Source organism: Capra hircus, chromosome 4 (assembly GCF_001704415.2).
Source record: "Capra hircus breed San Clemente chromosome 4, ASM170441v1, whole genome shotgun sequence".
NCBI classification, from domain to species: Eukaryota; Metazoa; Chordata; class Mammalia; order Artiodactyla; family Bovidae; genus Capra; species Capra hircus.
This window is the reverse complement of record NC_030811.1, coordinates 38,667,666-38,695,554: the sequence shown is the minus strand read 5'-3', so window position 1 is coordinate 38,695,554 and position 27,889 is coordinate 38,667,666. Positions and strand designations below refer to the sequence as shown.

The 27,889-nt window shown below is 41.5% G+C and overlaps 1 protein-coding gene across 2 annotated transcripts in view; it reads right to left on the bottom strand.

Annotated features, from left to right (window-relative positions):
• The window catches only part of POU6F2 (POU class 6 homeobox 2), a 391,233-nt gene that overhangs the window by 104,849 nt on the left and 258,495 nt on the right, over positions 1-27,889 (bottom strand). For both annotated transcript variants that reach the window (XM_018047519.1, XM_018047521.1), the window contains exon 4: positions 22,813-23,171. In XM_018047519.1, coding sequence (XP_017903008.1) covers positions 22,813-23,171 — 359 coding nt within the window. The remainder of the gene's footprint in view (positions 1-22,812; positions 23,172-27,889) is intronic.

Below are 27,889 nucleotides of genomic sequence, written 5' to 3'. Positions count from 1 at the left end.
TGGCCATAGCACTGGAAAAGGTCAGTTTTCATTCCAGTCCCAAAGAAAGACAATGCCAAAGAATGTTCAAACTACTGCACAACTGCACTCATCTCACATGCTAGTAAAGTAATACTCAAAATTCTCCAAGCCAGGCTTCAGCAGTATGTGAACCATGAACTTCCAGATGTTCAAGCTGGTTTTAGGAAAGGCAGAGGAACCGGAGATCAAATTGCCAACATCTGCTGGATCATGGGAAAAGCAAGAGAGTTCCAGAAAAACATCTATTTCTGCTTTATTGACTACTATGCCAAAGCCTTTGACTGTGAGGATCACAATAAACTATGGAAAATTCTGAAAGAGATGGGAATAACAGACCACCTAACCTGTGTCTTGAGAAACCTATATGTAGGTCAAGAAGCAACAATTAGAACTGGACATGGAACAACAGACTGGTTCCAAATAGGAAAAGGAGTACGTCAAGGCTATATAATGTCACCCTGCTTATTTAACTTATATGCAGAGTACATCATGAGAAATGCTGGACTGGAAGAAACACAAGCTGGAATCAAGATTGCTGGGAGAAATATCAATCACCTCAGGTATGCAGATGACACCATCTTTATGGCAGAAAGTGAAGAGGAACTGAAGAGCCTCTTGATGAAAATGAAAGAGGAGAGTGAAAAAGTTGGCTTAAAGCTCAACATTCAGAAAACTAAGATCATGGCATCCGGTCCCATCACTTCATGGGAAATAGATGGAGAAACATTGGAAACAGTGTCAGACTTTATTTTTGGGGCTTCAAAATCACTGCAGATGGTGACTGCAGCCATGAAATTAAAAGATGCTTACTCCTTGGAAGGAAAGTTATGACCAACCTAGATAGCATATTCAAAAGCAGAGACATTACTTTGCCAACAAAGGTCCATCTAGTCAAGGCTATGGTTTTTCCTGTGGTCATGTATGGATGTGAGAGTTGGACTGTGGAGAAAGCTGAGTGTCGAAGAATTGATGCTTTTGAACTGTGGTGTTGGAGAAGACTCTTGAGAGTCCCTTGGACTGCAAGGAGATCCAACCAGTCCATTCTAAAGGAGATCAGCCCTGGGTTTTCTTTCAAAGGAATGACACTAAAGCTGAAACTCCAGTACTTTGGCCACCTGATGCGAAGAGTTGACTCATTGGAAAAGACTCTGATGCTGGGAGGGATTTGGGGCAGGAGGAGAAGGGGATGACAGAGGATGAAATAGCTGGATGGCATCACTGACTCAATGGACGTGAGTCTGAGTGAACTCTGGGAGTTGGTGATGGACAGGGAGGCCTGGTGTGCTACGATGCATGGGGTCGCAAAGAGTCGGACACAACTGAGCAACTGAACTGAACTGAAAAAGACAATATATTTATAAGAACTACTCATTCCATCTTCTTAGAAAATTAAGAAGACATCGAAATGTTTTAACTTTCGTGGCATATAGAGGAGCGAAAGCAGGTGGAGGAAGTCTTGATAAAAGTTGGAAGTGGCTTGACATGGGATGAGGTGCCCAGATAATTTAAATGTCCCAAACAGGACTGTTCTGAGAATGGAATGGGTTCTACTGGTAACTGCACTGGACAGACAGACACAGAGACTGTCCTGGTTAAATGGCATGTGTGGCTGCCCAGGCTGGAGCCAGACAGACTCAAATCCCAACTCCATCTGTGACAAGTTCCCAGCTTCTCTGAGTCCTGGTGTCTTTACTCCTGTAACTGATCACCAAGCAATGTCAGAATACATATACAAAACACTCAGCATGCCTTGAATGCTCACCAGTGGTTTTATTTTTTAAACCAGATCGTCATTTTTCTACTGGGAGATTCTGGATGTGTTTGTCCACTTTACTAGTGGGGCTTGGGGCAGCCAGAGTGTGTCACACGAGAGTCTCCAGTATCCACTGTTGGGGGCGTGAGGTGCATCCATGGTAGGAGAACCATTTTCCTTATCCTTGGGTTTTTCTATCTGCTTTGTGACACTCTTATGTTTTGAAAAAGATAATTTAACTCACAGATCAATCAGACCTATAAAATACTTAGAAAGCCCATTCCTCTATTATATTCTAAATAACAAGACCCATCAGACATTGTTGAGACAGTGGGGCAAAAGAAACAAAACATTAATTAGAAAATAGTGTTCCTTGCTTTGATTGTACATTTCCTCCCAAATGAAAGGAACTGATTTCAAGCAGTCTAAATGAAGACTGCATTTCCCGAAGCCCATTGATAAGACAGTGCAAAGAAAAATTGGGTGAAAAATATTTCAAAGGACTCATGGTCGTAATAAACTCTATTTATTTATGGCCATTACTCTATGTGCCAGGCATTTTCCTAAATATAAAAATAAATAGGCAATATTTCTTTCATTAGGAATTGTAATCTTCATTGAGTCATTTTGCAAATAAATTTAAAATAGGTCACAGGCACTTCCAGATTTGTGAAATGAATAGCTGTTAAATGAGAAATCATCACTCATCACAATTATTGACAGTGCTGGGATGTACAGAGGTGTGAGACTTAGTGTCTGTTCTTAAGGGGCTTATAATTCAAGCAAGATAACAACTTTGTCCATTAAAAAAAAAGGAAAAAAAAAACCCAAACCTAGAATGACTAAAATTGCATAGGCTAAAGTGTTCATCATGTGAGTTCAGAGAACAGAACAATTATTGAGCATTGGGCAAGTGTGGGTGCTATGTGGAAGGAGTAGGAGGTGACAGGAGCCAGGAGGGATCCGTGGTGAGAAGAGTGGGAGGTCTTGGCAATGGGTCTGGCACTCACAGAGTCAGGAAGGTGGCTGCAGGGCCTGGGGAGTGGGGGGTGGAGGGCAGTTAGGGCAGTGGAGGGAGGAGGGAGATGGGTGAAGAGTATGCAGGTTATGAAAGTCAAAAAAGAACCTTGCGAATGAGGGCGAATGCGAACAGAGCATTCTTTCAGGAAGTTGTGCTTGCCTGTCGTTTGCAAAGTGGACAGAATCAGGGAGAAAACAGAATTACAAAAGACCAGAACAGGGAGGAGGAGAGCCAGACCAGGTGGGAGAACTGAGGAAAATTCCAGACACCTTGGATGTTCCAGCCCACGATTCCTCTGATCAGGCCCCAGGGACCTGGCTTCTGGCCTGCAACTCCTAGAAAGACTTTTTCCCATGGTGAATCCTAACAAACCTGAAACAAGTCAGTTCCAGTGTGGGGCCCTGTGCTTTCTCACAGCCATTTTCTCCCTCCTTTCTCATTCTCTTTTGAATTATCTCCTTTATTTCTGGTGGGATAACTTAGCTTTTAATATATTATTTTGTTTCTCAATTAATTTGTTAAACTCTTCATTTCGTGTGAGTTTTCAGTTGCCTGGATAGTGGTATAATGTTGAATTTCCCGGCAGTTCAAATGTGTGGTGGCTGGAAGTGAGGGGTTTGCATTAATGTTTTGGTCTTTTAACCATTGGGGATGATGTTTACGATTTAGGAGTTGAAAGTGAAAGTGTTAGTCACTCAGTCACATCTGACTCTTTGTGACCCCATGCACTGTAGCCCACCAGGCTGTCCATGGAATGCTCCAGGCAAGAATACTGAAGTGGGTAGTCATTCCCTTCTCTAAATCTGCTTACTGAGTTGTTAAAATGTGAAAGTGAAAGAGAAGTCGCTCAGTCGTGTCTGACTCTTTGTGACCCCATGGACTGTAGTCTACCAGGCTCCTCTGTCCATGGTATTCTCCAGGCAAGGATACTGGAGTGGGTTGCCATTTTCTTCTCCAGGGGATCTTCCCAACCTAGGGATCAAACCCGGGTCTCCCACATTGCAGGCAGATGCTCTACCCTCTGAGCCACCAGGGAAGCCCTGAGTTATATGTCTAAGAATTCCTACTTCTGCCCCCTTAAGAGCTAGGTCTTTCAAAGAAGTATTTTTCAAATTCTTCTGATCTTGCCTTATAGTAAGAAATACGTCTTATAACTCAAACCAGTACATACATACATACATATATATATATATATACACACACGTGTGTGTGCTTAGTCGTTCAGTTGTGTCTGACTCTTGCAACCCCATAGACTGTAGCCTACCTGGCTCCTCGGTCCATGGAATTCTCCAGGTAAGAATACTGGAGCGGGTTGCCATTTCTTTCTCCTGGGGATCTTCCCATATATATACGTACATGCATATAAGTCTCTCTCTCTCCTCTCTATATCTACATATCTATGCCTGTATGTAACTCTATATATCTACACGTATATAATTTAAACTGAAGCTTTTATTTTCTTTACAAAATTCTGGTTACAAACTACTAAACCGATAAGATAATCACTCAAAATGTGGTTATTATAGCCTTCCCCAATCTGGGCATGTGGTCTCACCTGATTCTTCATCAGGCACCATAAAAAGGTCCAAAAAGTGTAGCCTGTAGAGTTCCAAGACCACTGGTGTTCTATAACTGCCTGTCTCTGTCATTTACCAGATTCATTCTCAATGGGATGGAGAAAGGATGGGGGCCTTTTCAGACTGGAAGTAAAAGGGTATAAGCATCTGGTCCAGGGATGAATGAGTGGGATTTGGACAAACCATCACAGGGTCAGAGAGAAAGGTCTTATAACTACTGATTGGGGAGGAGGCCTCCTTCCCCTGTTCTTACATTGCACTTAAAATCTAACCATGGAATGTCTATACTGGGGTGCGCTTTAAGGCCCCTTCTCTGTATTGCTAATGGGGAGACAGGTTTTGTAAACACTGAATGAATCACAGCTCAGTGTCAGGGCTAGACACTGAAAAGAATCAGGACCCTGATTTGTTTTCTTTAATAAAGAAGTATATTCCACCTCCACCCCAAACACACAGCGTGGGGTAAAGTGGTATTTATTTTAAAATTAGAATACCAGGACTATACCCTCAGGGGAACAATCAGCTTGTACCGGCTAGGTTTCTTCCTCCTCTGTTGTGACACTTTAGATTACTTCAATCCACACCGGAGTTGTAGAGACAGGTTGGCAAGGAGATTTTTCTAAAGGCTTTTCTTCTGCTGGCTTGGAACCAGAGGTTTTGTCCTCTGACCTTTTGATTCTTGTTCTGCATCTAATCAATGTCAGGTCACCGCAAGTAAAACTAAAAGGAGGTTAAGTGGAAAAACCAAAAGCCTAAATCCCAACAGGCACAGAGGCCCAAGCCTGCGGGCCCAGTTTTAGAAGCTCACCGTTCTTGAAAGAGTATGATCGCTGGGGTAAGAGAATATTTCTCGTTTACCTCCTCCCATCCCTGCATTTGTTTGGTGCCTGATTTGTTTCTAGTTGCTGCATGGAGGTCAGAGCAAGCCAGGAAAATGAATGGAATCAGCCTCCTGCTGGGCCGCCTGGAGCGGGCGGGTGTTACGGATCAGCATAAAACCAGCTCCCTTTCCTGGGCCAGGGCCGATGTAACTCACTGGACTGGCAAATTACATCAGACCTACAGCTGTAACCCGACATTATGATTAATTTGATCAGTAATTTCTCCTGTTTTTCATTTTAATCGGTGTGACTATTCTGCTGTGGCAGGTCTTTCAGATCTAATTAAGATAAATTTCCGAGTAAAAGACTTGGCAGACTTTCCGAGTCAAATCCAGGCATCAAGTGTGAAGACCTGCCACCCCAGTCAATCACCTTTGGGGAGGGCTGTGCGGCACCCAGCCATCACCCATTCACACTTAAGCAAATTCATAATCTCCAGCACTGCTTAGTCATTCTCTCAAAACATCCTGGGCAGAAAAGGGAAGTAAAGAAAGCCCCAGACAATGTCATTTCTCCCCGTGTGCTCACACTCCACTGATCTGCCCAGACTCCATGGATAACCTTGTAAGTATGTAAGTGGACACTTGACAGAATCCCTGAATTGGTGTTTATGAAAAAGATTTTAAATATACAAGTGCATATGTATGTATCAAAGAAACACAGAGATGTTCACACACAAATATGGAACACACAGACATATAACTATGAAGATTTCAAGTCTATACACACACATAGAGCCTAAGCTTTTAACGCAAGAGTACAGCCAGCCTCTATACATTGGATTTGCATTGGCAGGGCTTAAGGATGTACTTCTTCAATTTGTTTTCTTTTAGGTCAACCTGTGCATTCATATATGCATCCTAAGGTTAGGGGCTGATATTTATACAAGTCTGGTAGGTGGTCTCTGCTTTCTTTTTTTAAATATTCAGTATTTATTTATTGGACTGCACTGGGTCTTAGTTGTGGCATGTAGGATCTAGTTCCCTGACCAGCGATTGAACTCAGGCTCCCGGCATTGGAAGTGCAGAGTCTTAGCCACTGGACCAAAAGGAAAATCCCTAGTCTCTGTTCTTTGAAGATGATGTTAACAAGCAGGACCTGGCTGTCTGATCCGGTACAGACAGACATTGGACTGGTGTCAAGGATGTGCCTGGGTTACTGTGTCTACACGGTTACTTACAGGAAGTACAAAACAACAGGTAAGAACTTCAAAAAAGCACATGCTTTTGAAGACTTATTTTGCATTTTACAGAGCAGACAACGCCTCACCATGATGGCACAGCTTTCAGTGTTCATAAAGCAAACTCTCTGTTCTGATAGGAATGGCCTCTTGGAAAACAAATGTGGCTGGAGTGAAGATGCTGCATTTGAATGTCATTTTGTACACCGCTTCCACACCCCTGATTAAGAGCGTTAAGAAGTTTTATATGCTGCACAATAGGATTTTTCACCATTCTGACTCTGTCTGAATGATTCTGTTACCTGTTTTGCGTGTGTGTTTCAGTCATTCAGTTGTGTCTGACTCTTTGTGACCCCATGAACTGTAGCCTGCCAAGCTCCTCTGTCCATGGGATTCTCCAGGCAAGAATACTGGAGTGGGTTGCCATTTCCTTCCCCAGAGGATCTTCCTGACCCAGGGATTGAACTCAGGTCTCCTGCATTGCAGGCAGATTCTCCACCATCTGAATCGCCAGGAAAGCAGCTTGGCTTTTGCTCTTAAAATAGTGTATTGAGATGGTGATGGAAGACGACACTCCCTCACCCCCTACCAAAGTAGACAGTCTCAAGTGCACTTTCATGCTGCGTGAAAGACAGTGGAAGGAAAGTAGGTAGGAGTGATCTTTGTACCTGGTTCTTTAGCCAGGTGATCTTGGGCCTAACGAGTGGAATGAGACTCTGCCTTCTCACAGAGATCCTGTTGGCTCTCTCGGCTCTAAGGTAATCAGTGGCCACACACCACTTTCACCTCTTGAGTTTCAATTTGGTGGAAACAGTTTCAACAGAACTAGCACATTTATTAAATAAAGAGAAGGTGTGGTTGAGACCTCAACCCCAACCTCAGAGTTACTGGTTCTCAAGCCATGATGAGATCAAAACTGAGATCAGGAAGAAAGACCAAGACAAGACAGTAAGCGTCTTTCTGCCAGCAGAGCTTCTACCTCCATCTTCATCTGAAAGGAGACAAATCATTATGTGATTTAAGTAAGATCTCTTTTAAAAGATGGACATGCCACAGTGGAAAAAGACACAATGAGGCAGATTTTGCCCAGTGGACAAGGTTTTAGGTCAGGTAGACTTCGGAGACCCCTGGTAGCTCAGACGGTAAAGCGTCTGCCTACAATGCGGGAGACCTGGGTTCAATCCCTGGGTAAGGAAGATCCCCTGGAGAAGGAAATGGCAACCCATTCCAGTACTCTTGCCTGGAAAATCCCATGGACTGAGGAGCCTGGTAGGCTACAGTCCATGGGGTCGCAAAGAGTCAGACATGACTGAGGGACTTCACTTCACTTCACTTCACTTCAGACTTCTGTTTGAATCTTGCCTCTCCTAAGTCTTTCCCCTTAACTTCCTCATCTGTGAAATGAAGCTAGTGGGGTGCTGAAGGTTTATGGTGTAGAGTTTGCTACACCAGAGCATTAGCCTCACTTGAGAGCTAGTTGGAAATGCAGACTCTGGTGTGCACTCTATACCTGAGAGCTGAGTCAGAATCTACATTTGTCAGGGTCCTAGGGGGATTCATATGTAAACAAAAGCTTGGAAAGCCTTAGTACAGATTAGATGAGTCAATGTTTTATCAGCATTTGGAACATCTAACTAGTTTTCAATCAGTAGCAGTTGCTCTTGTTTGGGGAGAAAAAGGATTATGCATTTTGTCTGTTATATTTTGAGTATCAGATGTGAATCACCAGGTTTGAGATTCTTCTGCAAATATTGGCTAATAACCCAGCTTCAGAATTAGGGAGACTATTTAGTGGATTAAAAAGTACAGATACAGTTCTTTTCATTCTGTGATGGTTGTGAATCTGGGGAGGGTGCAGGGTAGAAGTAACACGGGCTCATTCTTTTGAGAAATGTAGACCTAGTTTTATTGTATCATAGAATAAAGTTAGTGCCAAGTCATGCAACCAACACAGCCGGTAAAAAGCATTTTGTATAAACAAGAGGTAGGAACTTGCTCTTTTAGAAATGAACAATTGGGAGCCTATTTATAAGACAATAGGTAGCTGTCTGGAACTCTGGCCCCACATTGGAGTCTTCTGGGGAACTTAAAAAATGCTCATACCTATGTTTTATGCCACTCAGTTTCCATCAGAATCTCTGGGTGGGACCCAGGCATTGGTATTCTTAAAAAACTCCTCAGGTAATCCAAAGTGTGTCCAATGCAAAGAATCACTGGCATTGACTTTGGAAATTTTCTTTTGGAAAAGAAAGTAAAGATTGAACAAAATATAGCGGGTGGTGTGGGCATGCCTCCAGCTATTTGGAGATGGTGTGACTTCAGGGAGTCAAAAAGAGGGAGAAAGTTAAGCATGGTAGTGAGATGATGGGCCCCTGGAGTGTAGAAAATATTCAGGGGTCTTTCTTTCTGGTATGAAGATCTCCACTTTGTCACTTAAGGATACTAACTGCCAATGAAAACCTGGTATGCAGGTTGTGCCTTGAAGATGCTTAAAATGAATACACTGTGATTATTACAGGGAGTTTGGAAAATACCCCATCTTTGCTTTATGCCTTTAGTAACTCCCTGCTGTGTCCAGGTTGCTTTCAAGAACCATTTGGTTTTCGTCCTCAATTGTTCAAACTTCTTTCATGGGGTGCAGAATACTGAAGGTAATAACTACTCTAAGGAATGTTACTTCTTAGAACCTTAGGCAAGAGCACAAGGTTATTTTCCCTCTGATTTAAAATATTAGATGTTTACAAGGATGACCCAGAGAGATGTTGTGGGGAGGGAGGTGGGAGGGGGGTTCATGTTTGGGAACGCATGTAAGAATTAAAGATTTTAAAATTTAAAAAAGAAACAAAAAAAAGAAAAAAAAAGTTGGAAGGCTGAAATTGAAAAAAAAAATAAAAAATAAAAAAAACACACACACAAAATAAAATATTAGATGTTTACAAGCCAGCCAGACTCAGGAGTGCTTTCCTTGGGGGAAGTGAGAGGGTTTCTCTGAAATCTTATCCTCTCTGAAGCCTTTCACATCACTCTGCTTTCTTTAAAGGCCACATTGGTAACCTCCCAGTGCAAAGGACAAAGAGTCCAACTCTGGAAAGAGGAGCTAGCCTCTGGGAGGGTATGGAGTCCAGCTGAGAAAAAGAAGGAGATCCCTAACTTTACTTCTTTTCAATGTCAGTCAAATATCTTCTGGTGTAGAAACCTAAGTGGTGGCACCAGATGGATCCCTGTCAAATGACAGTTCAGACAAAGTGTATCAGGCTGGAAAGGCTGCATTGACTGGAGCCCAACTGGGCCTTCAGACATTAGTTCCCAGAAGAGAGCCATCAACCTACAAATCTACCACGGTGTTCACTGCAGGCCTGTGGCCTCGCAGGCCTCCCCACTGACAAGTGGCTGAAGACAAAGAATTGCCCTTTCCCGTGGATGGCCACTCTGAGGGGCCTCTGAGGCTTTGACATGTGGGTTTCTCTTATGCATGAAAGAAGAGGCTCTGGAACTGGTCTTCTCAACATGGTGTGTTTGAAGCCAGAACGCCCAATTTACTTCTCAACAGTGGGGGATAAAAGAGAAGGAAAACACCAGTGCCTTGGAGGGTCTTTTTTTTTTTTTTTTTCTCTCTTTTAAATAGGAAACAGAAAAAGAGCCAGGACAAGAGCCTTATAACTGCAGGAATGCCCCCAGGGACACAGGGCCTAGTATTCTGGAGGACTTAACTGCTATAGATTTTAGACTGACTTGACCTGTTGTTTGGAATCCAACCCCACTTAAAACACAGGGATGGAGACTGAGATTGAGGGTACTAGGGACTCTCTTGATCCCTGGAAATTCCTCAGTCATAAGACAGGAGGGTAGAGGGGAGGGGAGGGGAGGGTGTCCCTTCTGGCTGTCCTGTTGATTCCATGGACTTGCCAGGGGCTGTGGGGTCCAGTGGTCTCTAATGTGGCCCTGCTGTGGGGAGGAATGACTCCAGTTGTAGTGTGTGTGAAGAGAAGAAATCACGGCAGTGAAGAAGAGGAGATGGAGGAAGGACCACCTGAAGGAGAAAGAATCCCTAAGACCTCAGTCCCAAGAAGGGCACTGCAGTCAGATCTTTGTTTTATTTACTTAGTGATTTTGCTTGTTGTCAACTGTGAAGACCACCCTTGGTTTTGGCTTTCTCTGCTCTTGCGTTGGTTTTGAATTTTTCTTTCTTTCCTTTCCCCATCTTTCTATACTTTCCTTTTCTCCATTGTCCATTGGATTAGATCTGTAGATTTTCGCATGAAGTTCTAGGTAAGCAGATGCAAAGTTATTTTAGTTGTGTGGATACTACAATAGAGAAGGAAGCCTTAAAGTACGGGATCCTGAAAAATTTTCTATGGGATATTTAATAAGTGTTACATGAAAAAAACTCAACATTCAGAACACTAAGATCATGGCATCTGGTCCTATCATTTCTTGGGAAATAGATGGGGAAACAGTGGAAACAGTGTCAGACTTTATTTTTGGGGGGGCTCCAAAATCACTGCAGATGGTGATTGCAGCCATGAAATTAAAAGATGCTTACTCCTTGGAAGGAAAGTTATGACCAACTTAGATAGCATATTCAAAAGCAGAGACATTACTTTGCCAACAAAGATCCGTCTAGTCAAGGCTATGGTTTTTCCAGTGGTCATGTATGGATATGAGAGTTGGACTGTGAAGAAAGCTGAGCACCGAAAAATTAATGCTTTTGAATTGTGGTGTTGGAGAAGACTCTTGAGAGTCCCTTGGACTGCAAGGAGATCCAACCAGTCCATTCTAAAGGAGATCAGTCCTGGGTGTTCTTTGGAAGGACTGATGCTGAAGCTGAAACTCCAATACTTTGGCCACCTCATGCAAAGAGTTGACTCATTGGAAAAGACTCTGATGCTGGGAGGGATTGGGGACAGGAGGAGAAGGGGACGACAGAGGATGAGATGGCTGGATGGCATCACCGACTCGATGGACATGAGTCTGAGTGAACTCTGGGAGTTGGTGATGGACAGGGAGGCCTGGCGTGCTGCAATTCATGGGGTCGCAAGGAGTTGGACATGACTGAGCGACTGAACTGAACTGAACATGAAAAAAAAAGGCTCAGTGATTATATATTTGGGAATTTCTTTCTAAATTATTTCTTAAATAATTTAAACTAGACATCTTTACTACAGGATGTCTTTTAACTTTTAATATTCTAATATTCATCAAGAAATATCCAGGAACAGCATACACTGTACAACAGTGATATCTGTCTGTCTGTCTCTGTATCTCCCTCCCTATCTATATGGCTTCCCAGGTGGCTCAGTGGTAAAGAGTCCTCCTGCCAACGCAGGATATGCAAGTTTGATCCCTTGGTTGGGAAGATCTCCTGGAGTAGGAAATGGCAACCCATTCCAGTATTCTTGTCTGTAAAATCACATGGACAGAGGAGCATGACGGGCTACAGGCCATGGGGTTACAAAGAGTTGGACACAACTGAGCAACTAGGCATACGCACAGAGACACACACACATCTATTTACCTATTTACCTACCTACCATGGAATCCATTTTCAATAAACTCCCTTTGGACTAGAGCTTTGTGGAAGACACTTTGAGAAATGCTGCCTTACAAAAATGCTGGCAGCCAAATTAGGAAATAAAAATTTTTTGCCAACACTCCAACGAACATTGCAGAGACAGTAAAATACAAGTGCCTTGAAGTCTGACAGTGATGCTGAGGAAGTTGCTTCAACTTTCTAATACTCTTGGGTCTGAGTAAAGATGATTTTTTGTCTCTTCTGGGTTGTTGTGAGGAGAAAATAAGAAGCTGAAGTCTTTAGAGAGTATAAAATACATTTGAACAATAATGATGATGATTTCAATCAGAACTGTGAACCTGTGGGGCTAAATGCATGAAATAATGTCTATTAAAATGTACTTCAGGGCTTCCCTGGTGGCCCAGTGGTGAAGAATCTGCCTACCAATGCAGGAGACCTGGGTTAGATCCCTGATCTGGAAAGATCCCACATGCCTAGCAGCAACTAAGGCTGTGTGTCACAACTATCTAGCCTGGGCTCTGGAGCCTGGGAGCCGCAAGCGCTGCAGTCGGTGAACCCTAGAGCCGATGCTCTACGACAAGAGAAGCCATGGCAATGAGAAGCCCGAACACAGCGACTGGGGAGTAGCCCCCACTGGCCACAATTAGAGAAAAGCCTGCACAGCAACAAAGACCCAGCACAGCCAAAAATAGATAGATAAAGTTTTAAGATGTACTTTGTAAATTTCAAGACACATGGCAAATATTAGCCAAATACTATCAAGAGTATCTCTTGAGTCCTGCATGTGTGTTGTGGGTTATGGTGTTATACATATATACTTCAAACCACCTCATTTGTGCTGTTTCATAAACAGAATGTAAAGCTAGAATGAACTTAAAGGTCATCTAATACAAACTTTTCATGTAGTAAGTGACACATTGAGTCCCACAGACTAGGTGGCTTACCCAAGGTCATAGAGCTAGTTAAGGGCAGAACCAGCATCACCAAGATGCTTCCTGTTTACTCATGTGTTAAAACCCACAACACTGGGAATATAGAAGGAAAGAAGAATTTTTATTTCTTAAAAATATGGATGGTGAAACCAAGGTTATGGGGGTTGAAATGAGAATTCTTTAAGATGACACAAGTATAAGGCTATAATTCTCTCTCTCCCTGCCCTCCACACATCTCCCACATCCAGTCCTGGCCAGTGCTGTGTTCTATCCTCCCTCTGCTATGCTCCCCTTTTCAGAAATCCTAACCTCTTTCATGCATACAAAAACTACAAAACTCATGTATCATTATTAGCTGCATTCTAGCTTATATGGGGTTTCACGTAGTGTGCCGTGCATCATTTTATGGTGTACACATGCATCATAATTCCCATGATTATTTTCTTTTTGTTCAACTTTAAGTGGGTCTGTTTGTCTCATAGTCCTCCTTGGATTATAATATCTATAGTCAAGGAAGCAAAAAGGCAAGCAGGATACTGATATTTTTTGAGAGCCAGCTATCAGGAATTGAATTAGATACTCTCATAAAAATAATCTCATTCAATCCTCACATCAACCCACCAACCAATGAGTAAACTGAGGCTCAGAAGGATGGGCTGACCTCACACAACCAGCCAGCAGAATCAGCGTCTGGGCTCAGGTGTGTCCGCTTCTAAACACAGCTGCTTGTCCTATGGCATCGAGCTGTTCTTCAAACATTCCTTAAGGGCACAATGCATCCCATATGAGCTTAATAAATGCAGATAACGGTAAAAGTGCTTTCTTTATGATCTGGAGAACATTCACTTGCAAACCTGTACTTCAGGAGTCAACTAAAAACCTTGTAGACTTTAAAAAAAACTATAAGGAAATATCACCTCACACCAGTCAGAATGGCCATCAAAAAATCTACAAACAATAAATGCTAGAGAGGGTCTGAAGAAAAGGGAACCCTCCTACACTGTTGGTAGGAAATTTGATACAGTCCCTATGGAGAACAGTTCAGAAGTTCCTTGAAAAACTAAAAATAGAGCTACCATATGACCTGCAATCCTACTCCTGGGTATATATCCAAAGAAAAACAAGATCCAAAAGGATACACACACCCCAGGGTTCACTGTAGCACTGCTGACAATAGCCAATACACGGAAGCAAACTAAGCGTCCACTGTGAGGAATGGATAAAGAAGATGGGCCACATATATACAATGAAATACTGTGCCGTGCTTGGTCACTCAGTTGCGTCTGACACCTTGCGACCCCAGGGACTGTAGCCCACCAGGCTCCTCTGTCCATGGGACTCTCCAGGAAAGAATACTGCAGTGGGTTGTCATGCCGTCCTCACAACGGAATATCACTCAGCCATTAAAAAGAATGAAACAATGCCATTTGCAGCAACATGGATGGGTCTGGAGATTATCATCTTAAATGAAGTAAGTTAGACAGAGAAAGATAAATATCATATATCCTTTACATGTGGAATCTAACTATACAAATGAATTTATTCACAAAACAGAAACAGACTCATGGACTTAGAGAAGGAACTAATGCTTATCAGACAGGAAGGGTGGGGAAGAGGGACAGATTGGGGAGTTTGGGATGACATGTATACACTACTATATTTAAAATATCTATTTTAAATATAAAAATTTTATTTTTAAAATTAAATTTTACTTACATTTTATTTAATCAAAATGAAAAATTAAAACCAACAAGAACCTACTGTACAACACAGGGAACACTGCTCAATATTCTAGAATAACCTGAATAGGAAAAGGACTTGAAAAAGAATAGATACATGTAAATGTGAAAAAAAAAAAAAAAAAAAAACACCACAAAAGACCTGTGGAAATTTACCACAATATTTACCTTGAACAAATTGAGCCTAAACTATGAGAAATAACAGTTGGTCATGTCTTGCTAATTCAGAGCAAAATACCAGCCAGCACATTTTGGGCTGCTCCCATTGCCACTCAAACCTGGAACCATGCACATGCAGGTGAAAGTGTTCTAGAAGCATCCTGAACTAGACTTTGGGGTCAGCCTATCAGTTACATCCAGCAGACAGTGATGGGACCTGGTGGGGTGTGTGGCTCCACGGTTACCGCTGAACTCACTGTGGACAAGCCAGGAATCTACCCCACTGTAGTGATCAGAGCAGTTTCCTTGAGAAGACAGAAGCTGCCAAGTTCAAATGCTGCAGGAATCTTCCCATGCTCCCTGCTTTGAGTCTGGCCCCCTCTCCATCTATTGCTACTTGACATAAGCTTCCACAGTCAGAGCTGTGAACACACCACCTGCGTTGTTAAGCTCCTTTCTACATGATTTGACTAATCTACAGAGCAGTACCTAGGAACGGTACGTCTAGACAATGACAAAGAAGCACCACGGTATGTAAGTATATTCTTGCTAAACTAATTTTTCCCCCTGCTACTCTCAAAGCAATATAAACTTTGTTGTTCCTCCTGGATCTCAAATGCTTGTAATAAATTCTCTGAAATGTCAGTAATGTTGAACTGAGGGTTTTTTTTTTAAAGGAGGTTTTCTTTCTTTCATAAAAGGAAAAATTGTACCTTGCAGAGAATGTAGCTAAACATGTTTTGTTTATTGTATTCAGGCCTGAATACAATTGGGTAAAGGGACTCCCATTCCTTACCCGACCTCTTGCTGAATGAGGGAATCATGAACGAAGCCCTCAATTTACTGTATGGTCATATAAACAGAAATAAATTTATACTGTTTCATATCTGTAGTGTTATCAACATTTGCTTAACAAATGCATACCCTACAAAGCATTTTCATTAGTATATCATATTTAATCTTCCTGGAAACTCCCTGGGTTTGAATAGATTTTTCTTATCCATAATAATGAAATTTCTTTTGGCTTTTTAGCCCAGGAGGAAACCTTACTCACTCCCTGTGGACAATTCCAGTTTTTAAAAGATTCTCATGGCCTGGATTGCTCTGGAAGAATGCTGTCTACATAATGATACTTTTTGTCACTTTTACCAAACCTACTTAATCTCATAAAACTGTAATTTTAGTTCAGTGATAAATATCAGCCAAAGAAGTTTTTTGATTGCCATAACATTTTTTCTCCTCTGTCCATGGGATTTTCTAGGCAATAGTACTGGAGTGAATTGCCATTTCCTTCTCCAGGGGATCTTCCCAACTCAGGGATCGAATCTGGGTCTCCAGCATTGTACACAGATGCTTTACCGTCTGAGCCACCAGGGAAGTCCTCAACATTTTTTTTCAGGAGTCATCAATTTTATTTGTATTGCTAAATTGTATTTCTATTGCTAAAGCAACAAAGAAATATATATTATATAATTCAAAGATTTTGTGGAACCAAAGTGAAAAAAATATATATATATTTTAAACTGCAAGAAATTTTACATGCAGCTCTTAGTAATAATATGCATTTTCTTTTTTCCTAAATAAAATATTATTAGCTCTAGTCACTATGATGCATATTATATCCCCATGACTTCTTTATGTTATAACTGAAAGTCTGTACGTTTTGGATTGTCATAACATTTCAATTCACTAAAAAATGATTGGTTTATTAGACCTGTGCTATTTTACACAGGGAGGATGGGTTTCTACTCCACCTCCCCACCCCAATCCATTATCCAACATACACTTCTTTTTCCATTGTGCAAAAATTTGGCGCACTTTTCAGCTTTAACTAGAAAAAGGCATCCAAGACGTAGCTGAAATTTCCAATAGACAGAATGCTATTGACTTTGGAGAGTATTTGCTAAATAAATCATTTACATAGCTGGTAGCCAGTATGAGACAAGAGAGGTACTCATCTCAGGCACAGAGTTTAAGGGTGTGTCCCAAATACACTAATCAAGATAAGTAACATCTAATGTGATATGTTTTTAAAAATCCAAAATGAATGCAAAAAATTCATGACCAACAAAATCAGTGTTAGTGATTTTTCCCTTTTGCCTTAGACTTCAAAATGGCTCATTATTGTTACTGATCTTATATTTTAAAATGTGATATTTAGGTCATCATGGATTTTGACATTCATTTTGATTTTTTATAAAATTGTATTAAAATATGGTCTGTCTTGATGACTGTATTTTTGGGTGCACCTGAGATGAATTCTGCATCTGAGATGAATGCCTCATTTACCTTAGTCCAGGTGAAGGGAATGTTATGCCTGATTCAGCCCTGTGTAAATAGAGTTCTACTAGAACTTACACTGGCCACAAGGGAGTTATATAACTGTACCTACAAAAGGTAGCAGAAATGTCAGCTCAAAACGTGCCCACTTTGGCATGAGGATTATTTTGAGCTGAAGGCAATTAAGCATCAACAGATACAAGAAAAGCTTTCTGCCATCCTCCTATTGTGCCTAATAGCAGGACATAAACTTGTAAAGGTGTTCCCCCAACTCCTCCTCTAGCAGGAAGGACAGAATTTAATGACTGGAGACAAGTCTAGACCTGCATCAGTCCAGAGATGGCACCAGAAAAATATGTATAACAAATCTTGCTTCTCTACTATTAGTTTCCCCATATATCATCTTCCCACAATTTGCCACTCTTAGAAGCCTATAGTCCTTTTCCTCAGTCTTGTTATTCCTTGCGTTCTTTTATTAAGATGCTGGTTAAGCCCAAGTTCTAACCACCCCTTTGAGTTCCTCATCACTAAGTGCTCCTATACGTATGCAGGAAGCACATGTCATAAAAAATTGTTTTTCTCTTCTTAATCTGCCTTTTCTAGTCTAATTTACAGATCCCCAGTTTGAGAACTCAGAATGAATAGAGGGAAAAAGAGTTTTTCCCCTGCACCTGCATAGGTCACCCAAGGTGAGTTTTAGAGGTTTGTAACCTAAGATTCCAAATAGAAGGGAAAGAGTTCCAGAAAGTATTTAAGTTTGCCCCCTCCACTTATAGATGAAAAAAACTTAGACCCACCAAGCTTTGACTAATACTGTGTTAAATTAAGACTAACTACTGGGGAGAGAGGGGGTGGGCCCCAAGCACTGGGTCTGTTTTATAGGAAGGAGACATGATTGGAGATTATTTGCTTTAAAAGGACGGAGATCATGTGGGTCTAACTCCTTCTCAAGGGCTTGGGCTCTTTGTTTTAAAAAGTGATAATACATCATTCTTTCTATCACTCTGGAAAGTAGTACTGAAACTTTGCTAGGGGGAAAACATCCTATACGAGAAGATCAAGAGGCTGAGCCTGCGCTATAGCAGAGGTGGAATTTGAAAGCAGGTTTACTGCTGATGTCTGAGTGGTACCAGGACCTTTACATGAAGAAATGCACGTGGTAGAGGACAATTTTATGCTCTCTCTCGAGCGACTTCACCTCTGAGAGGTGACTGTGCTCCTCATTCCTCCTACAAGCATAGATAGTTTTCTCTCCCCTAATCGCTTCCACTGATTTCTCTCTCTCTCTGTGTTTTGTTTTGTTTTCATTAAAATGTGCAATACAACAAGAGAAAAAGATGATCCTGCTTCCTGCCATGCAAGACGTTATGCAAAAGGCCAAGGTTAAAAGCACCATTTGGTTTCCTAAGCCTCTCTAATGTATAGGTGTGAAAAAGCAATCTGGGACCTAGAGTTTATGGCACTGACTCTGAGGATGAAAACTTGACTTTAACGTTGACTCTCAGGCTAAGATAAAATCTGCTTCTGCTATCATTATCCCACTTAGGCTTGTCTTCACTCTCTTTCTACTCTGCCACCCAGCTGAGTGGGAAGAAATTAACCTGACCTTGAAGAATACTCAGAGAATCTTCAGGAACATTGGGTTTTCAGGATCCAGTAAAATTCTACAGGCCTACCAACATTTGGATTATAGACTCAAAGACCCAAAAAGGATCTGACAAATGATATACACCACACAATTAACAAACAAAGAAAACAAAGCCCAAAAAACTTGTCCCAAGTTGTGAATTAGTTGGAAGCAGGGTCAGAATTAGAATAAGCTTCCTCTTCCTATGTCACCATGACTAGGCTCCAACCATGCCCAGATCATCTCCAGATCACTCAGGTAGACTAGTTTAGACTTTTACACAATGTTTGTATTTTCTTTAGTGAAAGTTAAAAACTCCCAAGGAACAGTCTCAAGAAAAGTCATCTCAAAGGTCACAGAAAGGATGTATTTTGTCATTCTTAGGCTTAGGTTTTTATTCAGATAAATATCATACACAGAAATTAAAACTGTATATTGTTCTTTCTACCTAGGAATGATTAGACCATATCTTTTTCCCCCAAAGATTGCCTCCATATATGTTTCTGATCTGTTCCCACTCAACACACACACTACATTTCTAGTTTTAGATTCTGGTGCGGCCTGTGGCAGGTGGGTTAGGACAAAAATAAAGAGCATGGATTGTTATCTATCTGGAACCTAAGGGTTAAATTCAACTCACATTTGTTTGTCCCATACACCGTTTCCAAAATTTCACTTGGATTTTATATTCAAGTCTGCTTTACTTGTTTATGCTGACTGCCTGGCCCCTAAATCTTTGCACTTAAAATCCTGTTCAGAACTTCTCCCTCCGGAGAATGAAGTCATGGGTAAGCAGACCCTAAATCCCACGAAGAGTTTAAAGACAGGCTTCAAGGGGCCAGCTTCTGATATCCATATTTGTGGATATCTTCTGATATCTTTGTGACCCCACAGACTATACAGTCCATGGAATTCTCCAGCCCAGAATACCGGAGTGGGTAGCCTTTCCCTTCTCCAGAGGATCTTCCCAACCCTGGGATCAAACCCAGGTCTCCCGCATTGCAGGGGGATTCTTTACCAACTGAACCACAAGGGAAGCCCTTATAGTCAAGTCTGTTTTACTTATTTTTACTGACTGCCTGGCCCCTAAATCTTTGCACTTATAATCCTGTTCAGAATTTCTCTCTCCCGAGAATAAAATTGGGTGAGCAGACCTTAAATCCCGTGAAGAGTTTAAACATAGGCTTCCAGGGGCCAGCTTCTGATAGCCATGCTGGACCACCAGCCCCCCTATAACTCTAAGCTATCAAAATTAGTTCTCTGAGGTGACAATACTTTAGACTCTTATCTGTCTTAAAACAACAACCTGGTTTTGGATATGCAATTCATTTCATGGAATTGAGTAAAAGAATGAAAAAAAAATTTCAGTATTAGACAAAAACCTGACCAGAACTATTTGGAGAACTTTAGCCTAGAGTGTTACTACCTGTCAGCACTATTATTTTTTTTTCATCTCAAGGAAAAACGTCACCAAATATACCTACATAAGGTACTTTATTATTTTTTTCTGAAGATATGACAGTATCTGTACAGTTTTAGAAATGATTATTATCCTAACAACCTAGGTTGCATATTTTAAAATAATATCTCTCTGACAGATTTTGAACAATGTAAAAAGGCAAAGCCCACATGAAAATAGATAATTGTAAAATAGAATTTAAGCTGTCATATATGAACTTAGTTGATGATTATTCTCTTAGTAACCTTCAAACAAAAATATTTTATTTTAGTTTGTAAAGATCATTACCTTTGAGGGTTAAATATCTTTCATATCCTCTTAAATAGTTTTCTTTCTCAAAAGTTCAAACATAACATGTTCAACAAACTCAAAAACCCTTCAGCTAATGTAGAGAAAAATATACTATTTTAAAACCACAGAATTCTTTATTTCCATTACACATGCCTACAGTGAAAGGAAAAAATCATTTTATTCCTACAGTTGTGGACTTTTCAAAATTAGTTCTCTATCTGCTCAATAATATCTTAACATTTCACCAAATCACTCCTTCAGTGGTCATTCATTAGATCCACATAAGAAGATAGAGTATTATCTCATCAATATACTTAGTAAGCTTATAAGTTAAAACTTCAACAGTGAAAATTAGAATAGTCTCTCAGGGTTATAAAGAAATAAATGTGATTTTGAGCCTTCATTTGTTGCAAAAAGACAAAATGAAATACCTCCCAGATTTCCATGGGAAACCTTTAGGAGAACATCTGGAAATTCTCCTCACAGAATTAGTTTTCAGGAGGCTGAGTGGTCACCTCTTCTAAAGCCCTGTCAACAGCCATTCAAGTGGGTTGTCTACACTTGTTTTTTACTGGCTCATAGAGATTTATACAATGTTGACAGTGTTCTGAGAAGACTGATGTCCACAGAACTCAAAGCTTTCATTCAACTCTATAGAATACTGGATTAAGTTGAACAACAGGGGGCAGGGCTTAGCAATCTCATCCCTCAGAGCAGGACACATGGTTTCTTTGGTAATTCATCTACTTTGATGGTTTAGATCAAGGAAGTGTTTAATCACTTGGTGCTGAGGTATATCTAATTTAACTGCTCTTTAAAATACATTAAACCCATTCTTTGGAATAAGCACTGTTGAATTCCAAATGTTGAAAACATGCTCTAGTCTTGTGTCTGGTAAATCTGATTAGATGTACTTATATATACATATGACATCCCATAGATGTCAAGTGTACAATCAAGACTTTTTTAGCCTGTGTTCATTTCAATCTAACTTACGTCAAAGGTATTATGTTGTTTCATACTTGTAATATTTTAAAAATACACCTTCAAACTCAACTGGGGAAAACTGTTCAAATTTTTAGGTAGCGATGACCCAAGTGCCAAGGAAGACACAATTACTTATCTCACCCAAATGTTTCCCTTTCCAAGAAAACTCGGAGCCACCACTGAGAAACCAAGCTCATAGAAACAGGACAACAAATTAAATCAGTTCTAAAATACTAAGTCTCTAATCTACTCGCCTTTCTGTCTGTGGGCCAACCTATTTTGATTCTGCGTGTTTAGCTATTTAGGACCTAAGGATAACATCACTTTTGTGGTCCTCTGGAAGGGCTGGGCTAGACTGACTGACTGTGAGTCAAGGACCCTCGAGGAGGGAGGTGAGTTGATGCTTGAAGTAAGTATAGGCTTTCCACTCTGTGGGAATTTGTTACTACACTACACATGTACTAAACCATCTGAAATCTCATTGGGGAAAAAAAAAATCCTTATTGTTTTTAAGTCCCAAACTGAGCTTTTACTTTCTGGATCTGATGTGTTGACATCAGAGTCGTTATCTTTTGAAGCTAGTTTATTTTAAAGGCATCTAAGTTAAGAATGAGTTTCTGAACCATTAAAGTTATATATTCCTGAATGCTCCTGTTCATTGCTCCTCAATGATAGTAGATAGAGATGAGCTTTCATGATTTGCCTGAAATTCTATTTTGGATGCCCTCAGCTTCACTGCAATAAAGTAAATATAGAGAAGCTTTATTATTTTATAAAGATGCATACTTGTTGAGGGTTTTGGTGTGAATATAGAGCACTTGTTAGTCAATGGAGTAATGGTTGGAATCTGGGACATAAGACTGGGGCTAAATTTCTTTACCCTCCTAACCCCAGAGAATCTTTGGGAAAATAGAAACAAAAGAGCACTGAAGTACTTAAGGTAAGACACTACTGTATTCATAATATAGAGAAATAACCACCATGCCTCATGGACAGGAGATGTAGTTCTCCACGGGGCTACAAAACTCTGCTAGTAATAATTTTAATTGGATGCTATCTTTGCTGCCTTCAAAAAGTATCATAAAGTGGAGTTATTACAGGCTACAAGTGCACTTACAGTGCCGGCCTCTCACCGGAGGAAACAGATAACATTTATCCTTCGGAGGCAACATCAATGGGTTTCTATCTGTTTCGTTTACATGCATCCGCAGTTGCCTGCTATCTGCTCCCTCTTCCCTCAGTCTAAGAGATCAATTTGAATTAGACGCTGCACAAGTGGGTGCTAAGTCTGGCGGGCCCTTTGCCTCCAGGGAGGGCGCGCCACACTGCAGCCGGGTCCCCTGCGCGTGGGCGGGACGGGGCGGGGGCGTACCTGCAAAGGATTGGGTGGCGTGAGCGGCGACGGGAGGCCGTGTCCCGGAGACTGGCTGGCTTTCTGAGGGGGGCTGGCGCTCTGCTGAGTCGGAGACGGTTGGTTCTGGCTCTGGGGGTGAGGGTGGGCTGGAGGCTGCGGGGGCTGCGCGGGCGGAGCCGGCAGTGGCTGGGAGGCGGGCTGCGGCTGCTGGGACGGCGGGGCTGGTTGGGGCGGCTGCTGCTGGGGCTGCGGGGGCGCCTGCGGGGCGGGCTGCGGGTGCTGGCTGCCCGGCGGAGCCGGGGGCGGTGGCGGCTGCTGCTGCTGGAGTTGCTGAAGCTGCTGGAGCTGCTGGAGTTGGGAGTTCAGGGATGAGGTAGCTGCAAGGAGAGAGAGCGAACGTGGAGTTGAAACGCACACGTGGAGTTGAAACAAACACGTGAACCTGAAACGTACACGTAGAGTTGAAAATACACCACCACACCGCTGGCTGTGGATTTGACAACCGGTCCCCTGAGAGCTGAGAAGGCTCTCCTTTAGAGAATGTTAACCCTCATGCCCTGCAACCCCTTGATGTCTTAGAGGGTTGTGGGGCACTGGGAGTACGAGAGTCAGTTCTTGGGGAGATTTTAAAATTTAGGGAGGACCAGAGTGTAACACACCAGGCATTACATTCTAAGGGATAGAACAGGTGCAAAACCAAGGGGATGGACTAGGAACAGAGGTAATTTTTGAGTAATTTCTCCCTCTCTTCCTTTCCATCCTGTTTGGGAAAGACACTTAGACTTTCAAGGTCTGATTTAGATTTTTAAAGGTCAACTCGTTTAAATCTTTTTTGGCAAATGCTTGAATGGAGTTAAGCACAGAAAGTTAAAGTGTGTGCAGTCTCCTTTTCATCATCAGTGCCACTCATGGTGTAATTTTCACTTGCATCAGACCTCTGCCAACTTGCTTAGATATGTGAGTTTTGTTTTCTACAGTGCTTTTTTTTTTTTTTAATTTGAAGATAGTACATGCATCTCAGTTTTACAGAATCAAAAGTCTCAGTCTGAACTTTTTGCCTGCTCGTTAAAAAGACGTGCGTGTGTATTTAGTCACTAAGTCATGTCTGACTTTTTGCAACCCCATGGACTGTAGCCTGCCAGGCCCCTCTGTCCATGGGATTTCCCAGGCAAGAATCCTAGAGTGGGTTGCCATTTCCTTCTCCAGGGGATCTTCCTGACCCAGGGATTGAAGTCATGTCTACTGAGTCTCCTGCATTGGCAGGCAGATTCTTTACTGTTGAGCCACCTTGGGAGCCCCACAGAGCCCCCTGTATCAGAAGGGGTATAGTCAGCTGTGAACTGTGGGGACTAGTCGCATTGGGACCTCAAGGACAGGCCAGGAACTGAGAGAAAGAAATCATCTTTCCAGATTTTCTTATTCTGTGAAAAGTAAGAGTTGGTAAGATAAACGGTCTTAACATTGAGCTCACTAACTTTGTTTTCATATGCCCATCTAGCCCTGAACAATTTCTCCAGCAGGAAATCAGTTTGGCTGAAGAATGGTCTAGAGAAAATTATTGCTACAAGTTCACTTTCTTCTTTGCCTGAATATCAGTCTAAAAGCTTTCCCATAAGCCTACAAATAAATGTAAGGAAACCATAGGCCTTGGCTTCTGTGCTATTCCATTCCTCCCCCACTTAGATTTCATCAAGATTCCCAAAGGCAGTAACCACTGTTTGTAACATTAAACTAGTTCCAATAAAAAAAAATACTTCTCAAAAAATATATAGTGGCTCTATAAAGTGACATCATATACCCACCTTCATATGACAATGATGGTCTTGAAAAATATATGTACATGGAACCCTACGTTGAGCACATCTGAAGAAATTTCTCTGTAAAGAAGTCAACTACTGACTATTTTTGTAAAGTTAAGAATCGTTTTGTGAAATATAAACACCAACTAGGCACCAGTGCTGTTCTGATAATAAGTAGGATTTAACAAGGGGACATAGTCCTGCCTTTAAGCAATTTATAGTGGATTTGTGGAGGTAAGAGGAACTTATAAGAAATGATCAGGCTTGGGGTGCCTGTTATGATCCTGCTAATGGTAAGTGCTCAATATAAATCAATTGGTTGTCTAAATGGTCAGCAGTGTGAAAACTGACCAAAAGGGCCAGGAGAATGAGGAGATTGGCTCCTTTTTGGGCTAGAGAGGGCTAGAGGCAGTGTTCCTGGGGGATGTGGAATGAGGGCACAGAGGGCTCAAGAGAGTGCGTTCTACACCTGGATGGGAGGATATTCCGGGCAGGAAGACACCCAGATGACAGCATGACTTAGATGATGTTTCTGAAGGACCAATGTGGAGAATGAACTGCCTGGAACAGAAGCTTTGATGATTTTAGACCTTAGAGTGGTGGAAGCCTGACTTTGAACGTGGTGGAAACATAGATCATTCCCAATTCACCTCTGGTATAAGCCAAATTTTAAATATAATCAGGTTTGTTTAAAGCAAGGCATAGCTATACTGATGAAATGATAGTTTGCTGGGCATCAAATACCTTTTTTTTTTTTGCTCTCAGGTACATGGAGAGCTTCCATGTTGGACTGGTGGGGATGACAAATGTCCCCCTGGGTCAGTGAGTTACTCCAGGTGTGTTCAAACACTCAGACCAGTGTGTGTCCTGCCTGTGATGTAAATGCAGAGTGCTCTGGGACTCTACCAGTAGAGACAACATCTCTGAGAGAGGGCTGGAAAATACCCAGTCAAGGGGAACTCTGAATTTTCTGCTCAATTTTGCTCTAAATCTAAATCTGCTCTAAAAACTAAAGTCCATATTAAAAAAAAAATACCCAGTTATAAGAACTTTAAAAGAATGATCTGATTTTGCCGTCTCCCCCTCTCCTTGCTCCTATTCTACAAAGCCACGTTTTATCGAAGACCAGAGAGCCCAGCTCAGTTATGACCCCTGGGATCTTCTGTAATCCGGAGGGGGCTAGATCTCTCCTTTTGCGGAGTTAGAGACTTCGGAAAAGTGATTGCATCTGGCCCCCTGCCAGATTCAAATCAAGCCTGTCCAGATTTCTTTCAGGGTAGGGGGTATATATGTCAGTGCTTATTTTCATGGTTGACTTAAATACCATACTGTTTCATTTTGGTTAGAAAATCATTTATCTAAATCAGTGTTTGAAAACAGGAAAGACTGGGAAATATTGGCAGATAGATATTGGCAGACAGGTAGGTGCAGCGGACCCTAACCTACTAATGAGATGTGGGTCCCAAATGTGTCTTTGCTTCTTGATGTTGGTGAGTTCACGTTGCTTGGCTAATTCTTCCCTGTAACCTGCACCCTCCCTGGAAAGGCATTAACCTAAACTAAACCTCTTTGAGTTACATCAGCTAATTTGGCATCTGCAAGCCAGGAATGATGGGCAGTAAACTATGTTCAGGTGTGTACTGGACACAAAGGAAATCACGAGGGGGCTGTGCAAGAATGTGATTCTGGTCTCAAAAATGCCAAAGGCACATACGCAATGATATGGAAAAGAAAGCAAAGAAAGACTAAAATATGGAGCCTCTAAATGGCTCATTGTGTAAAGCACACAGGTACAGACATAAGTTAGGAAAATAAAGAGAATGTTTGCAGATAAAATGGTGATTGTTGGGTGATTCTATGCTTTGGTTCTACGCATAGCAATTTAAAGATTTTACTTTCTTCCCTGATATTTATGTCCTTTAATGATTATTTCCTCTATGTCTGGTTACTATACACTCCATGGGCCAAAGTTAAGTGTAAATTTAACTACAGTACCAGTAGATATGGAAGAACTTAAAGAGATGCACAAAAATTTATATTAGGACGTTTTAAATTTTAAGAACTTACAGTTTTGAAAATGAAACACAAAACAAAATTCCATCAAGAAATCCCCTGGTGGTCCAGAGGTTAGAATTCTGCCCTGTCACTGCCGAGGGTGTGGTTCAATCCCTGGTTGAGGAACTAAGATCTTGAAAGCCTGGTGGTGCAGATAAAAAAAAATTCTATCAAAATTTGACTTTTCTAGAGAGAAGGAAGTAGTAAGACAAGACCAGTGGGTCAGAAGTTCCCAAATAAATAATTTAATAAGACAAAGAAGTGTAGAAGCTTGCATCTGTCTATTTGTTCAGTTACTATGTATCAACTGTAAATTATTTTAAAAAACTTTTTTTTTTTTAGGATCTTTGATAAAGATATTCTCAGGAAACCACGCACATAAAAAAAGCTATACCACAGAGGCAACAGAACTATCCTGGATGGGCTTTACATACAATTACTTCTGAGGCAGGGAAATGGAAAGGAAATTCTGCCCATGAGCATGGCCATGAGTGATTCGGGAGAAATACAAATGTCTCTTGTACTTTGCAAGGTACTCAAACACCTTGGGATTCACTGAAAGTGGAATGGGACTCAAACGCTAAAGGTTATGTGATTCTTAGCAACACGCTCACCTTTGTTAACACAAAGTCCAACTCAGACTATTATAATCATTCTAGTTGGGGGCTCACTGTCAGCATTTTCTGGGACTATCAAGTTAAGGGATCTTTGGGCATGGTTGGCAAACTGCAGGCTTGGGTTTGAGACTCTGCTGGAAAGGATTACAAGCTCCCAGCCTGGCTGGGACCTGAGTCACCTCATAGCAATATGTTTTCAGAGGTGAGAGGACTGGTGCTAAGGAGGAAGGAAGCAGGAAGGATTTATTTCCTGCAAGAGACTAGGAATCCTGCAAAAGTGTGATGGTAATGGCTGTTCAAAAAAGCAAGAGAGTTCCAGAGAAACATCTATTTCTGCTTTATTGACTATGCCAAAGCCTTTGACTGTGTGGATCACAATAAACTGTGGAAAATTCTGAAAGAGATGGGAATACCAGACCACCTGACCTGCCTCTTGAGGAAGGAACCTGTATGCAGGTTAGGAAGCAACAGTTAGAACTGGACATGGAACAATAGACTGGTTCCAAATAGGAAAAGGAGTCCGTCAAGGCTGTATATTGTCACCCTGCTTATTTAACTTCTATGCAGAGTACATCATGAGAAATGCTGGGCTGGAAGAAGCACAAACTGGAATCAAGATTGCTG